Consider the following 18,059-nt stretch of genomic DNA (forward strand, 5'->3'; position numbering starts at 1 on the left):
TTAAAAGGTTATTATATTTAACTATGATTTTTAAATATTAAATTATGGAAGTTTAATTAAACAAGCAGGATTTTCTCTTCTCATTTCTTTTCCTATGTGAAATGCAGTTCCATTTGGTCTAAAATAAAAATGAAAATCAAAAGAAACAAGGATCATTTATTTAATAATACATCTGTATTTCAGGGTGTTTATAGCTTGTAATAATTTTTTGTTGACAATTAGATGATTTAGAAGGAATATACCAGGAGATAGCCAGTCCTTACACAGAATAAACTTGTTCTACAAGCTGCCAATACAGCTACATTCCACTGGAAGGAACCCTAGGCAGGTACACATATTGTCTCCAAAGGAATCCCGTAAAACATAATTTTTCAGAGATCCCATTCCTTTTGGTACTACTGTCAGTAGGTCATATTTCAGAGGCTCCTGAGTAACCACTCTCTGAAGAAATCTACAAGGTTCCCTGAAGTCCACTTGCTAATAGCCTAGTTAGTCCCATGACATGAATACCATGAGCCCAAGTAAAGGTGAAACCCTCAAGATGATTTCCAGTGTCTTTTCAAATTTTCCAAAAGAAACTCACCAAACAACATGGCTTTTTGTTTTTCCTGTTTATTATATAAGTCATTCTAAAGTGGTAAGAATCACAAAGTAAATCGCAAGAATAATGACATGATCCAATGAGGAAATGCGAATACAACAGATCGCAATGAAACAGCCACACAAATTGCTGGGGATTTTGTCCATGGGTGAGTTCAAAAGAAACATTTCATCAGCAGCATCCCTAAAATTCTCACAGACTTTGCTGATGGGTTGGATTAATGGAATTTTATAATAAAAATGATTGTTTTCCAAAAATGCTATCTTTTGAGTACACATCCAAGCAACTCTAAAAAGCATAAGCACAAATCTGTGATGTCAAACTCTCTGGGAAAATTCAGCCAATATTTACAAAACTGTATTGAGTTGCAAAGTAGAGAGACATTGTAAGAAATAAAATTAGTCCTTCTTTTACAAGTGAATGCAAATTCAAAACAGAATATACAAGATGAACGGCCATAGCTCTGTGCCTATAACCTCCACATTTGAGATAGCCACCTCCTACAGTGGATTTCAAAAACCTTTCACAGCTCTACATAACACACTCTCATGTATTACATGCACTATTTATGCTATCTTGTAATTTATCCATCATCTTTTTAAAAAGGATCAAATTTTAATAATAGTATATACCATGCACTCTGAAACATAATAGGCAGGGATTCAAATTTTTCATTCCCCCTCCCCCCATTCATGTTACAGGCACAAAATTACATTCATTTTCAATTGACAGTATAGCAAATTACATTAGACAATTGGTATACTGAATATAGCATGTCATTTATTTCCACACTATCCTGCTGTGGGGGTATCTGAAACATATACTGGTTTCACTAACACACATGCAGAAATACAGGTGTTAGCAGGAGGAATGCAAATATGGACATAGGAGCAAATGCATGTGTATATTCACTCAATTAACATATGTGTGTATATATATGTGTGTCTCTACATATACACACATGTACAGTAAGTATAATAAGATAATCATCCCAAATATACCAAGAACAAAGAATACAATGATTCAAAAGCATGTGCAGTACTGCCTTGCAGATTACATGGCTCTGCTCTTACAAGAAATCAAAGGCATTCTGGATTACCTCTACTATTTAGTTAGAACAACTCCCACCCACCCACCCCAGTAAGACTTTATGCTTAAATAGTCAACTACTTTCCCACCTACGACACCAGGATTTTATTTTCACTGAACATTTCTGGTGAAAATCACTATGTTATTAGCTATACATATACCATAGAAAAATAGGAGTCTTGGGATAATTTGATTTTAATAAGTGAACACCAAGACAGACCAATATAAATCTATCATCAAATTGTACTGGCATGGTGCTTACCCTTCAAATTTGTTTGCTCTTCAGTGAACAGGGTTTTAAGACCTGTTTAGCCAGAACAAGTATCAAACTAATTTTCAAGTTCATCATGCCACTGACTTTTATATGCCAGAGGGCTACAATTTATAACATGATGAAGACATTACAGATGAATCCTTAAGAGCCAGTAATTTATAAGGCTGTCTCACAAATCTTCTCTATTTTATCATGTCACGTATATACTCATAACACAAATACTCAGTTACTGATGCACACACACAAGGCCTGCATATTTACATGCACCCACAGTCCTGTATAGATATAATCGCCTACATAACAAATTTGGTTAGTCTAATAATTAAATTTTTTTTTAATCTGCTTTTTGTGAAGATCACAAAAAATTATTTTCCCTTAAGGAATGTAGATTTTAGGTTTAGTTTTGTTGTTAAAAAGTAAAACAGTTACAATATAGTAGAATGCGAACCTGTAGTAAGAGAACCCAAAATATTCCCATTAGTTGGTGTTGGGGACTTAAGTGCATGTATGGATAGAATGGTTCTCTGAATGTATTTTTCTAGTTTGTTTGTTTTTTTTAATTTAAGATGAGCCAGTATATGTACACAGGTCTGTTTGGAATTGATGGGGATATGCGGTAGTTTTTAAATACCTAAGGCAGTAGAGAGGCAAGCATTTTACTTTTCAATATTAAAACTATTTGATTAAGCAAGACAGAAAGGAAAGACACTGCATGGATTTCAGAACTACTAGCCCTGAATTCACACTGTACTGCATACTTGAACTATTAATTGTAGTTTTAAATGCCAAAAGCAGAGAAATGTTTCTAATGTCTGTTTCCACAATGACTAAGACAATCAAGTTACAAATTACAAAGTACCAAACTTTCAATTTCAATGTAATCCCTTTTATAGCCCGTACTAAGTTCTAAAAAGGTTGAGACACCCAGTTACCAAAACATCATAAAGATGCAAGAACATTTTCCTACTCAGTAAAAAAAAGTTAAAAGATAAGGTACTTAAATAAAAATTTTTGCTAGATGCAAGCAAATCTCAAGCGTCCATATAATCTCAATTCTGTTCCACCACTGAACTGAAACCTTCTGGTTTGCTGCTAAGAAATATTTCATTTCTATTTGTGTATAATGGAATTATGCTCTGCATAGAAGGATATCTCAAAGTCTATAAATGGTGTGTTGTTTCAACCTCTAAGGGACGTTCGTTTCAAGAGTAAATGATATATATGGCCCCTGAACAGTCCTTTAATAAAAGTCATATGTTCCAAAGATTAGATGCTGTGGAACTGCACTTCCCTTGGAGCTGCCTGAATGGAAAGTTGGCTATGGTATCTATCAACAATTAGTACAAAGTTTAATTTTTTTTTGGCTGTATCTAAACAAAGCCATGGAATCCAAATCAATTGGCAATATCTGCCATTCATCCAGAATAAACAACACTTAATGGACTTTTCTATGTAGTCACTGTCTGTAAGATTGACAGGGTGGGGACGTTAAGGTATTTTCATTCTGGACAAACTGACCCCCATCATCTATTAAGTTAACTCTTTTACTGCCTTTCTTTTTTTTTTGTATTTTTGATAGTTCAGCTAAATGTATATTAAGTCATACTCAGGATCATATTCTAATAAGTAATGCATTTTACCAAGACATAACTGGAGCAGACACCAACATAGACAACTTCACAGATGTTTACTGTTTCCACTAACACAAAGAGGCCTTTTGATCTCAGCAGGGGACTCTGTTAATTTCTGTTGGAAAGAGCTGAAAAACCTGAAGCCTGGCACAGGTATGATGAACAGTTCTTTCAAGATGGAATGGTTCAGTTTGCATTTCTTGAACTAGCTGCCAAATCAGGCACTCTTCTCAAACGACAGGATAATGAGGTACTAATTATTCGGTGGGGGGGGTGGGAGGTATAGGGTATGGGAGTGTTCAAATGCTCAGTCTGGCTTGGTTGCCTGGCATTTAATTTTTTTTTATTTGGGTGGAATATTTTACTTAGTAGGAGAGTGTGATGGTAATACATGTAACTATAAACCAGATGGCAAAATTTGCTAGCTGTACAATTTATTGAGCATCTAAATCAGAAACATTTAAAATCAGACATGGCAACTGAACTATTCTCCATCTTGAATCAAATTTGAATTAAAAAATTTTAGTCTTTAAATCAATTTCAAAGCATTTCAATAAGCCTCCCAATGGCAGAAAACATTTAATTTAGCACCTACTGAGATATGACATGTCTGCAGAACACCAAAATCATGCTTTGCAAGTCTTAAATGGTTAGTGTCTGAACTAAGACAAGCAAGTAATCACTAGAATATAGCTTAAATACAATAAAAATTAAAATTTAACATTCAGGTTTAAAAATAATTTAACTTTAAGTGAAATTGATTTTACTTTTCAAAAGAAAGCACTAAGGAGCAGAGTTAGTAGGTTAATGTTAAACAATGAGTTATTACCATAGACCTACTTGGTTTAACACAAAATGAGTTTTGCATATTAATTTGCAAATAAAAGCAAGATAAAAACATTATCAGAGTGGGGATTTAGATATCCCAGGCCTGATTTATAAAGTACCATTTATGGGGAGGTTCAAATGGATTTCTTGGAAACAGTCCAGAACACATTTTCTTTATGCCTGAGCTTAAAAAAAAGTGTTCCTAGCCTTTGCACATTTGAAAAATTACAGCTATGTCAGAAGGGAAGAATTGTAACATTTGAAATATAACAATGCCACTGTACATGTTTGTCATGTTGCCATATAGCAAAATGGATATTAATGGAACATCGGTCTAAGTAAAATTCTCTGCTTAAATTTACTTATCAATTGAAATTAGAAGAGGACCCAGTAACAGAGCCTTCAAGAGATATGGTACATTTCCCATTCATTTTTCCTTAGAAGTATTATACTACAGAATGAATGTATTTGTCTATTGTTCAAAGGTGGAAAAATTCTAAGTGGAAGTCAAAAAGATTTTTTGTACCAATGGTACTTTTCAAAATTCAATCCAATCAACAGTAGCAGTTTTAAATAGAAAAAAGTAGTTTGAGGGCACCATTTCGTTTACTTATAGGCAATGATTAAAAAAAAATTTGTTTCTACATCTAATTATATATATATACAGATATATATTAAAAAACAACTCTGCTCCTGAAGAGATGATCATATCTTGCTAATTTAGTTGTTAAAATGTGTTCCTCTACTCAATATTTGATCTCTTCAGGAAATTTGTCTAAAACCAGGCCTCATGCCAAAAATCCAAGTTCATAGGTCTCCTCCTTTGTATCCTCCAAATTAAATTCACAGTAAGAGACAGCAAAAAATCTCCCCTTTAAAGATTAAGTCACAAATAATAAATGCCCATATAAATAGTATCTTTATGAGTTTGGCCCTATCTTTTCAAGATTATTTATGCAAAACTCTTTTGTGCATCTTGCTGTTAAAATTTCTCTTAGGAAATGTTAAACCTTCACCAAATCACAAACCATATACACTGCTCCATTTTCTCTTTTACACTGAGTCTCCTACTGAATCCAAATCATCCGAAGAGAGGGGGCGATACAGGTCCTGTAAGATGAAGGGCAGTATAGAATTGTTTACTTGTTTTCCTTTGGTGCTTTGCACTTGTCTTAAGTGTGGAACAAAACAAAATGAGGGCCTTTGGTTTGCATAATTATCCCTTTCATATTAAAGACTACTAATGGCAAATAATTTTATGTTGTTGAAAACCACATCTCAAAAAAACAAGATGATCTTTGTTACATTTTGCTGGTACTGTTGCTTAATTAAGTGTCTTTTAATTCCTCTTTCCTTCAAATAACCAATAAAGGAAAACAGCTCAGTCACTGAGGTCTCATAAATGACAGATTTGAAGTTCTAGGCTACTCATTTTTCTTTTTTCCTTCCTTCCTTCCTTCCTTCCTTCCTTCCTTCCTTCCTTCCTTCCTTCCTTCCTTCCTTCCTTCCTTCCTTCCTTCCTTTGTTTTGGATAGAAAGGGAACATGCTTATCTCACAAAATAAATTATCAGGAACTGAAGCTCACTGGTCCCATAGACAGTTTCCTAAGATTTCTGGTCCCAAGACAGCAGCTCAATTGCTGTAAGTCTTTTTATTTTAACCTCATTAATGTGGCTTTGAAATTTTGCATTTCAAGAAGAGGAAGAATGTAAATCTCCTTCCTCTTTCTCAGTGCCATTTCCCCTAAGCTTCTATCATCTATATTCTTCTTCCCTCCCAATTTGCCCCCTCCCCCATTCTTTACTGAATCTTTCTCTATTGGTAGCTTGGCAACCAGTTCACTTCAGAAGAGTGTGTGTGTCTGGAGTAGGCTTCATTTCTACTTTGTAACACCCACTCCTATCCTCAGACTGATCAGATAATCTACAAAAGCCAGGGATGTGGGAGCATAATGGGTAGCTTCATTCAATCTACACAAGACAACATGTTTCTGCCTGATATATTAAGACATGGGACTAAAAAGGTCACTCATGGTAACAGGGAATATTGTATAACCAGAGTCAGGAATTTGTAAATGACAAACTGAAGGAACATATGTGCTAAGAGAAGACTAGAAATTATCTGTGGACAAAATACTTGGTCTATCCATATATGATTGCTTGAGAAGGAAAGCATCTATTGATGAAAGAACTATAAAAGGTCAGTCTACAAACATATCAAAAATGCTCTAAATGGGAACGTGATTTAGGAAAAGGGAAGAAAAATAAGAAACCTAATGAAACAAGGATTAGTAAAGATATTGGCATCTTCTTACCTGAATTATTCCACATTAAAAATTGAAGTTTAGTTTGTTTTGTTGTTGTTTTTAAAGAAGCCAAATGATTTGACATGCTTTTAAAGAACAAACATGCCAAGAGCTGCTGGCCTGAGTTTCTGTGTGTGTGTGTGTGTGTGTGTGTGGTGAAGTAAATCCATTTTCTCAACCTTGTTGCTAAGCAACACAAGTAGAGAAATAGAAATAGCTGTTTTCAAATTTGCAATGAAAAAGAGTTAATTTATTCTTTCAAGTTCTTCTTTTAGCACATACCATCTTTCACTTGTTTTAGTATATCCTGAACAGGAATTTATCTAACAGCTTAAGAACATTAAATCTGAAAAAAATTCATTTTTAGGGATATCCTACTTCCATTTAAACTGGTCAGGGTCACGTGGTACAACTGCCCAAGGAATAAGGCGAAAGATCTCCGTAGTAGGAGAAGGAAGGGCATTCTAAACACAAGTAGCTGGAGAGCATCTTCATTACACAATTTGGAAGCTGAAAATTCTTTATGACTTTATCTGCCTTTTCATTTAGCTTTTACATACATTCCATACTCCTAGACCATAAATGTCTTTAGATGGTATTAAAGCATCCCTTCTGCCCAAAGTATTTTATGGCAATCTTCCCCACAAGATACAAATACTTGGTAATTTAAAAGCAAAAGGAAAAATCTGTCAGGGAATCATTATATAATAATTTGAGTAATGGTGATGTTAATTACATAATAAGCAGTATAAAGTTGCTGTCTGTTCAGTGGTTACTGACGCTTTACTTATAGAAAAAAGAAAAGTCTCTACTTCCAACAGGCAAAAATCAGAATAAAGCCAGAAATATAGAAAGGCAGGAGGAATTGCAATTCTATCTCTACCTATGCTGGTCCCAAAAAGAAAAATTGAACAAAGTACAAAACATTGCAAAGACAGAGGACTTTATGATAAGGTACATAGGAAGAATCTGAAGCGTTGAGATGAAAAGTTAGGAATTACAATTATTCAAAGGAACCTTATCATTTAATCTAAATAACTAGCTTTGGACTATGCAAATAATTTTGAGTGTTGGACATTTGCATGGTGGGGTGGGATGGGGATTTTTCCTCCCCTCCCCCTCAACACTTTTTTTTTTAAAGAACAAAACACTTTTTATGAGGCATCTTGGTTAGTGGAAAGAGCTAGATTTTGAGGTAGGAAAGGCATGGATTCAAATCCCACCCCTGCCACTAACTTGCTTTCTGACCATAGAAAAGTTACTTAACTTCTCAGTTTTCCTCCTGAGCATTATGTATATAATAATAGTAATAATAATAACAACAGTATCAACTGCCTTACAAGGTTATTGTTTAGGCCAAATGAAGAAATGTTTGGAAAGTGCTTTGTAAAATAAAGTTAGAAACATCAGCTGTTAGGATTACTATTATGTGAGAACCCTTCATAGGAGATAACTAATAAGAGCTCTCTCTGGTCATGTTTACAAGAAAAGAATGAACATCATCCCCTTACAGATACACCTTTGTCATGAAATGATATTAGTTTTGCTGGACCTTTTAAAAGTGATTCCATAAATATGAATGAATTCACTACCTTGGAGAATATAATTTTAAAAACTAAGACAATGCAGCCAAGAAGACTACAAAAAAACCTCAAAACCCAGCCCAAGTGAACTTTCATAGAATCCTTCTGTTAGAACTGGAAGAGACCTTTAAAGGTTATCCAGTCCAACCCAGTTATTTTGTAGGTGGAAACTGAGGTGCAGGGAAGGGTAGTGTCTTGCCCAAGTTCTTGCTGTAGCAAGACAGCTGGAACTAAACCCCAAGGGTCTAGACTCCCTGGCCAACTCTCTTTCTACATGCTGCTTATCTTTTTCTTTTCTTTTTGGAGGGGGGAAGGCAGGGAAATTGGAGTTAAGTGACTTTCCCAAGGTCACACAGCTAGTTTTGTGTTAAGTGTCTGAGGCCAGATTTGAACTCAGGTCCTCCTGACTGCAAGGCTGGTGCTCTATTCACTGTGCCACCTAGCAGCCTCATCTGCTTATCTTTTAATTACTCTAAAGAGGTTAAATATGGGCATGGATCATTGTATTTAAACTTAGAAGGACCCTTAGAATTCATTTGTCCAACCCCATTTTACAGATGAGGAAACTGAGGCCCAGAGAGTTGAAATGATCTGCTCAGAACTGAGATTCAAACCTACTTCTTTTGATATCAAAACTAGAGCTTCTTCTACCGTATGCTGCCAAAAACCCAGTCCACTTAATGATATAAAATAAAATTACATGTTTTGTGTCACAGACCAAAAAGCAAAAAAAAGCAACCCCAAAATACCATCAAAACCCCAAATCCCAAACCCAACAATTAGTTTGTGATTAAGTTTTAAACTGTTCAACTATGATGGCAACATATAGTAAAATCATATAGACACAATTGAAAAGAAGTGAAATGACCTTTGGCTATGTCTAAAGAGTGTAGGTCAGAAGTATGAGGTTCATTTTAAAGCAGAGAAACAAAGACAACTAACCAAAAGATCCAATAACATAAAGTCTCTAAAGGACTTCCTTTACTGAAATCAACACTGTTTTATTAGGCTTTGACAGAAAACCTCCCAAGAATTTGTTCTCATCTTAAAAGCAGAAACAATAAATTGCACCTCTCCCCATTTCACCCTTCACAAACCTCCTCCCCTTTCTTTTTTTCTAGTACTTTGGTTTGAGTCAAGAAGACAAAAAGGATAGATTATGGAAAGGTGATAGTTAAATATCTGTTGAATGAATGAATAGCTGACCTTCACCTCTCTTCTTTGTCATACTGTTATAACTAGCAATGCTTCCCACCTTCACTGAAGCTCAGGTCACCTGCTCACTCCTTCCTGATATGATCTTAAGAGCCCAGCTCAGCAGACAAGTTGAGTTGGTACAGAATATTACACAGGAGGGTAGGGGGGGGGGAAATCCAAACTATACAACAACCACAACAATAAAAACACTGTGACCAGTAACACCCTTTCAAAAGGGAAGGTGCATCATATGGGTTTCATTCACAAAACAGATAGAGATAGAGATCTTCCCCCTAGAGATAGCTTACAACTCACTGTTGTGTTCTGACTCTGGGTCATACTGGACCATCCTTTTTATATTATGAAACAAGGCCATATCACTACAGATTTCATTCATTCCACCAGAGACTTTCATGCTGCCTTATTGGAGAGATGGCCAGTTTTTACAAGTGACAGCACAGGGAACAATAAAAATAGATAAAATGCAGGTTAGCATGGGTATCCCTAAACTATCTGTCTGGTGACTGGGAGTGGGGGTGGGGAAGAGGAGGAAAAGATTTAAAATGAAGCACCTAACATTTTCCTCTAAAAGACAAGCCAATTCTGGCATTTTTGAAAACAGACAGAAAGCTCCTGTGTTCTAGTTGTTAACTGATACTAAGACAGATATTAAGAGAACTGTAGAGGTTAATCTCCTATACCACTACTTCTCTTGAATAACAGCACTTTAGAAAGAAGCACCTAGATTCCAGCCTCTCCACCTGATGCTCAGCATGCCTTACTTACAAAGTAGTTTCCTTTATTTCCTTACCCTCTGCTTCCGCAGGCTTCCTGGGCTGGTTGGAGATGGGCTTGGAGATTTCCCAGAACGGGGTGTAGAGAGCTGACTACCAGGGGTTCCATTAACTAGAAATACAAAGAATCAGAAAGAGAAACAAAAATGGCACTTTAAATATTTTTTTCACATCAACTCATCCTCTCAAATACACAAATATGTTAAATTAATTTATTGTTTTAAATTTATTATTTTAATTTTTTATTTTATTAATATTATTTTAATAATATTAATAAATATTATTTTATAATATTATTTTATTTAAATAATATACTTATTTTATTATAATATTATTTTAAATTTATTATTTAAATTTATTAATTTAATGTTAAATTAATTAAATTAAATTAATCTGTTAAAGTTGTAGGTATTTTATCTTAAAGTCAATTGTATCAACTCCTGGGGTAGAGGAGCAAGTAACTTTGTTCAAGTCAGTAATTCTCCCGACCAGGTGTCTAAAATAGCAGTATCTTACATATTTGTTAAATATCAAATCAATCTTAGTACAAAATACATTTGGAACAAACTGGTAGCAAAGTTCATCAATGGTCCCTTTAACTGCAAAGTTAAAAGTGCCATCAGAAGATGTTAGGAATGTCAGCTAGTGGTACTTGTAGTACTTAGTTACTGGACTGAGTTGCTTTGGCTGTCAATGATTCAGCCACCTAGGGTAACTGGTCAAAAATGAACTTTAGTCCTTGTTTGTAAGGGACACACAATGAAGTACTTGTGTACTTCAGTCACATATCACTGTGACTGAAAATTAATCCCTCACTCCCTGCACTAAAACAAGCCTGGAACATCACCTCATTATAGATAGACTCCAATAGACTTGCCAGGTAGAACAAAAAATAATTTGCTACTGACCCTTATGCCCACATCACAATTTGCCTTGGCTTCTCATGAAAATGAAAGTTTCCTTCATATTTAAATGCTCCCCAACATTAACATTTTCTTCCCTTCCCAGGATTTCTATACAATGATCAATAAACTGGACTAAACACAACACATGTCAAGTAAGTTTTGTCATTTTGCTCTGAGACCATCTCTCCAAAGTGACCCCAACACTTCAAGAAATGTAGGCTAAAGACACCCCAGCTATCTCTCTTTTACAATCAATGAATGACAGTAGTACAGTACCACAGGCAAGAAAGGGATTCAGTAAATAAACACACATGATTCAGAATGGTTCACAACACATTTTTGCATGAGGGGAATCAAGAATGAATTTAAACTTACCTTCTATGAGTTCTAACATGGACACAGTCTTAGGGCTTTAACCTGACAATAACAGAGGGAACTATCCTCTCCCAGCTCTAAGCCAAGCTCTAGTGGAGATGGAGAGCCGTGGGATTAGTTAAGGATAGCTAAGGCTGCTCCCAGAACAAGCTGAATGAGATGCAGGATTCATCGGCAGATGCCTTTTCTGCGTAAGGCTGACGTCTTTGGAGCAGAAGTGGGAGGTGCAGGTGCTGTCTTAGGGCTACATCAAAGGTGTCAATTAAGCATAATGCCACCAATTCAGAGTGCCGAGCCATCTCTGCCCCCACCCTGATACCAGAAAGCCCCCATAAACCCAAGCAATTTCAAATGTTGTGCACTGAATCATAATGAAATGCCTTTGGGGGCAATATAACCAGTGACTCATCTGAAAAAATTAAAATGACAATAACTTTTGTAAAACCTTTGCTGACTATTATCTACTGGCTAATAATTATTTCATAAAAATTCAATGCAAACCAGCATGTTTATTGATTTAAAAAATTAATTTTTTTTTTTTTACAAAAGCACTGGGCCTACATCACTTGAGAAACAAGCAAGATTTTTCTTTTCTTCTTATTTCTTTAGCCATCAAACCCCATCAGTTTCATGCTGTATCAAATCTTAATTTTGCCTTAGAGGTGTATCTGGTGCTTTTTCTTTAACTTGTACATTATCCTGGCATCATACAAAAAGGGATCATTTAGGAAATCTTTAATTTGGCAGCATTTACAGATTCCCATCTCCATCTCTCTCTTAAACCAGGTTTAAGACTGAAACCTCATTAGATGCTTAGAAAATAAAAACTTAGAAATTTCCATAGTTATGGGAGAAATGTGGAATGATATGGCTCAAGGGGGCAAGTCAAGTCAATAAGCATTTGTTAAGCTCTTCCTATGTGCCAGGCTTTATGCTAAGGTGAAGACAGAATTCTCTATAGTCATTCACCCTCCTGGTTGGATGCTGGACTGCATTTCCTTCTTTCCTGCCTACCCCTGAGTAGGGGCTTTACACTGCCAATAGGTGGCACATATGGAGAGGAAATAGACAACTGAGGAAATGTTTAGGAGCTTATGGCAACATTTTCTTTTTTAGGGTCTTTTGTTTAATAAAATTCATGAAAAGAAGAGGAAAAAAATCAAAGAACTTCAGGCAGACTCAATTTATGAGCATATGCCACATATGAAGGGATGCTCTCACCAGGGCCTCATTTCTCCACCTGTCACTGCTAGAAAAGATTTTCTTTCCTCTTTAATGTCACTGGAGTTCATTCTCTTGTTTGTTCCTTTCTTTCCCTTCTCTCTCCTTCCTGATAAATCCTCAGGAGTCCTACTTGCACTGCTGTGGCGAAGTGTAGAACGGAAGCCGGAGGAGTCTCTGTTAATACTGCCAGGGTGTCACCAGGGAGAAATATGTTCCTGGCATTCAACTTGGAACTCAGGATCGTTTTTCAGACGAAAATTACATCCTAAATGATGGTTGGAATCTGTGAAATTCTGAGTATCATGACTTAGCTATATTTTGCATTAAGTGAATCTTTGTGGTCTATCTTTGGGGATATCATTGGCATTTCTGCCACAATTTCTATTGGAAAATTCTTAGCACCAACTGATCACCTTAAAAATGAACTTTTGTAACATAACCTGGTCATAATCTAGAGATTCTGTATTCTTAGGGTCAGAATTACACTGATAATCTTGCCTTTGTTCAACATCTTTGAAGCTACAGTCTATACTTTTGTCTGACAGGCTGAATAATTCTTCAAGAGAAATACCACATGACATACTGTTAGATGATTGTTGGGATGAATAATCTTATTACATGAGTAACTTTGACACATACAATGAACACATTTGTTTTTTTTATCATATGGTGCCAATGATCCCAAAATGCCAATATAAAAAAGACTGTCTATGCTCTGTTCCATTAGCCATGAAATGCACCTCATTAAAATTCAACATATCAAGTCTGGTACAGCCAAGAGTACAATTAGTTATTTCATTTGGGCAACAATCTGTCTTGATAATTCAGTCTGATGTCATTAACCAAATCTATTGACCAGCCAATCAATCAACAAGCACTTTTAAAAAAATGGTCTCATCTACTATGTCAGGTATTGTACCATGATGCCCTAAGGATAAAAAGACAAAAAAAAAATTTCTATCATCAAGGAGGTTGCTTTCTATCAGAAGAGACAGCCTGTACATAAATAAGTACACATAGAATAAATAGAAAGTAATTTTGGCTGAGAATGCATTAGCATTTGGGGGAAATCAGGAAAAGGTTTCTTATAGAAGGTGGTGTTTGAAGGAAATAAGGGATACTTCTGGGGTCATGCTGATTTTCCACTATGCATGCCTTTACAGTCACTCCCTCTTTATCATATCCTCTTCTTCTCCCCTCTTCTATTCAATGAATGAGAAATACTAGCCTGGATCGCCACAAAGTTACCATTTGTACAACTGGTCATTGAAGTACTCTAGAGGAAGACTGGTGTTGAGCTAACTTCTGAAACTATGTGTTCCTATTTCAACTCAACATCACAGTCACTTTTCAGGAGTGCTGGATTTAAGTCACAACTAACACAAACCAGATGAATAACCCTGAAAGATTTTGAACTCATCCCCACCCAATTTCCCTTCTGAAGCCTATAATCTTGTCTTCTATCATCACTCTAGGAAGATCTTGCTATCCTTTGAAAAGTGGGACAATAAATCAATGCCCTTATGTATCAACCTACATTTAAAGGCAGCTAGTGGATAGAGTACATGGCCTGGAGTCAGGAAGACCTGAGTTCAAATCCAACTATAGCTGTATGACCCTGAACAAGTCATTTAACCTCTGACTGCCTGACATAAGGATCCCCTGGATCTATTGGAAAGGGAAATGGCAAACTACTCCAGTATCTCTACCAAGAATATCCCACAGATAGTACTGGTATATTGTGATCCACAGAGTCACAAAGAGTCAGACACTACTGAACAATAACAACAAAAATAAATTGGCAGAAATTTGTTGTGGCCCAGAATTGGCCTTCAAGCAATATGAAACCATTGAGGAAGGAGGAGATGGATGCCTTCTGTCTTCTGGTGTCTTATAGTACTGGATCAAGGTACAATAAACATTCTCACATTATTGTATGAGGTCTGTGACTCATGAAGTAGCTACCGAGATAGCCATTTAAGGGCTCTCTAGCACTACCGACACCATCAATGGAGTTACCCTAGGATAAACGCTGGAGTTAAGCTTGAGGGTGTTGAACATAAAAAAGGCACTCCAGACAATAGGTTGTCTTCCCTACAAAGGAAGATGGTGTCCATTAATGCATGGTGATAGAACAGGTATGTGGAGTTCTTATATCTCAGACATAGCAATTCTTGGTAGGCATCCCAAAGCAATAAGTCTTTATGGGTGCATTCAATTAAGTAGTATGTCAACATGGAGACTGATAATTTTTATGCATTAGCATTTTGTGCCCTCTCTCTTCCATAAAAGTCAGGTTATGAGTTAACTCCCGTGGAGTTCATAAGCAGGGTGGTCACTTCAGAGAGTATATAAAGATTAAATCTCTGAGTGACTGGTACAACCTATATATAAAGATGATTGATTTTTTAATGAGATATTTGATAAGAGACCTCTCATATATCTGACAAATTGCATTGGTAAACTAATAAAAATTCTCCTTTATATACCCTGAGCTTTGGCTATTGCCTTCACTTACATATCGTATAAGAAATCTACATGAAGTAAAATTTGAATTGTTATGTAAGAAGAAATTTTAAAATCTTAGGATGCAATTAAAAAATCAAGGATTACACAGAATGGTCCTGAAAACAGAGTGAAAAACCCATTCACCATCTGTGACCTAATCCTAATTCACAGAGGCACCACGCAGGGGAATTTGGATCTTTATATAAGTAGAAAGGACAGGAAGTTTTAATGTCTTTTTAAAAAAAATGATGACTAAGCATAAGCCATAAATATAAACTGACTTCTTAATTAATCTGTTGATAATTTCATAGTGATACATTTTTTCCCAAGTGGCTGAGAGAACATACTCCTTGAAGAAGAAAGAGGCTTAAAGGGATTCTGGAAAGCAGTAGGAACAAAGCCATAGATGGAGGGTTCTCAATCTTTTGGGGGGTCATGGACCCTTTTTTGGCAGTCTGGTGAAGCCTCTGGGCCCCTTCTTAGAACCATGTTTTAAAATTCATCAAATACATAGGATTAAAAAGAAAACCAAATATATTGAAATAGTTATCAAAATATAAGAAAAACACCACAAATTCATCGTCCCTATGTTAAAAACCACTGTCCCACCAAGTTCAAGTAACAGAGAGAGCACTGAACTGAAGGGCAAGAAGTAGTTAAAGCTCTGAGAAGAGTGAGACCAAAGACACTTCTTATCTACACTTTGCTTATCCCCTTTTTCCTATAGTACAATACTCTACACACAATAGAAAAAATGGCACATTTTTGGATTGAACTGGTCTTCTCTCTGCTGCTGCCTACCATGACATCAGTCATGTTGCTTAACCTCTTATTTACCCCTCTTGGGCATCAGTCTTCTCATCTCAAGACAACGAGAAGGTTGAACTAGTTATTCCTTCTATTTCTTAGATTCTAAGCTGGAAAATGAGGAGAGCTTTTTCCTTACCTTGTCCTGAATCAGCCATCTCCATACCATGTGGCCTGTATTCCCAATAACATCATCTCCCTGCCATTGAAAGCTCTGAACTTTGCCCCATGAAAATGGGATGTGACAGAGTGAGCTTCTGCTTTGTCTTGTCCCAAACCAGGCCCCCACAATATTTCCCCATCATCACACGCCATCCTGCTGTGCATTTGTTTTTGTCTCCTTACTTACTCCTTTTCTGGCTCATAGTACCTATCTTGTTAGCTTGTTGTGAGAATCAGATGAAGTATTGGAGGTCTTCAAGCAGCATATATTATCCCCTTCCTCACCTTACATGTAAACTTCTTGAGAGAAGGGACTTGCTTACTTGTATTTGTATTGCCAGTGCTTAGCACAATATCTGATATATAAATACTTAGTAAGTGATTTATCTGTTTCTCTTTGTATAAATATACATACGTGTGTATATATACATAAGTATGTATATATATATAAATATAACCACAATCCTATTTTACATGATATATTTCTCCCTTTCTCTCTCTCCCCTCATTGCATTATTATCCACTTTTATTAAATGTCTGTTTTCATGCATTGCTATTCTAAGCACTGTAGCAGAGCTAGGTCCTTCCTTATATAATATAATAATAATAGTTAACATTTATAAAGCATTCACTATGTGCCAGGAGATGTGCTTTACAAATATTTCATTTTATCCTCATAACAATCCAGGGATGTTACAATATTATTTATGTCCTCCTGATTCTGGGGCTGGCGCTTTACTCACTGCACCACCTAGCTGCCCATTACATACTATTTTTTTTTTTTTTTTTGCTTTTTGGAGGGCAGTTGGAATCAAGTGACTTGCCCAAGGTCACATGGATAGTTTTTGTGTTAAGTGTCTGAGGCCGGATTTGAACTCAGGTCCTCCTGACTCCAGGGCCAGTGCTCTATTCACTGCGCCACCTAGCTGACCCAATTACATACTATTATTATCCCCATTTTATAGATGAGTAAATTGAGGCAAATGGAAGTTGTGACTTGCCTAGCATTACACAGCTAGTAAGGACACATTTGAGCTCAGGTGTTTCTTCCCTCAGGCCTGGCATTCTATCCACATTGCCACAGTAAGGGCATGGACAATGTCTTTGATGATAGTAAATGATAGTAAAGATACATAGATAAACAAATATTAAGTAAATACCAAAAAAAAGGTGTTCCCATTATGTTTGATAAAAGAAACAAAAGTACTCTATAGGGTTTCGTTATTAAATTCACGTGACAGAAGAATCAGAGCCTCTCTTCTCATTGTTCAGGATGGACCAATGAAATGGCTCTCCTCAGGGCCCCTGCCCCTTTCTGTCTTCATCTGCCATTAGCTCATAGTTGTATTTGACTCTGTGAATCACTTAATCCTTCTTGATCCCCTTTCCTTCCATAATGAGTCACAGCCTTCCTGTGTTCTCCTAGCTTTCTGACCTCTCTCCTGTTTTGCTAGTTTCTTTCTCTTCTTTAAACAGGGATATACCTGAAGGTTCTATTCATGATCCAACTTCCTTCTTGCTCTTCATACCTTCTCTTGATGAGCTCATGTAATCGTAGGGGTTTCAATTAACACTTACCTTTATGTCAATGATTTCCAATTTCCTATTTCCACCCACAATGTTTGCTCAGAGTTATGGTCTTGAATATCTGACTTCCTATTAGATATTTCCACATGGATGTTTCACTAACATCCAAAATGAAGCCCCGCAAAGTTACTCCCACAAACCTTCTCCCCAGCCTCTCTACATTTATTACCATCCTCCTGGTCACCCTG

General features: G+C 36.2%; 1 protein-coding gene across 4 annotated transcripts in view; it reads right to left on the minus strand.

Annotated features, from left to right (window-relative positions):
* The window catches only part of DCLK1 (doublecortin like kinase 1), a 435,938-nt gene that overhangs the window by 94,857 nt on the left and 323,022 nt on the right, over positions 1–18,059 (minus strand). For 2 of the 4 annotated variants that reach the window (XM_069080369.1, XM_069080368.1), the window contains exon 6: positions 10,321–10,415. In XM_069080369.1, coding sequence (XP_068936470.1) covers positions 10,321–10,415 — 95 coding nt within the window. Of the gene's footprint in view, positions 1–596; positions 5,534–10,320; positions 10,416–11,583; positions 11,769–18,059 lie in introns of those variants that run through there. The other 2 variants (XM_069080370.1, XM_069080371.1) reach the window with 2 other exon arrangements.

Source organism: Petaurus breviceps, unplaced genomic scaffold (assembly GCF_028583685.1).
Source record: "Petaurus breviceps papuanus isolate PSGF00001 unplaced genomic scaffold, PetGlider_PUasm1.0 91133, whole genome shotgun sequence".
NCBI classification, from domain to species: domain Eukaryota; kingdom Metazoa; phylum Chordata; class Mammalia; order Diprotodontia; family Petauridae; genus Petaurus; species Petaurus breviceps.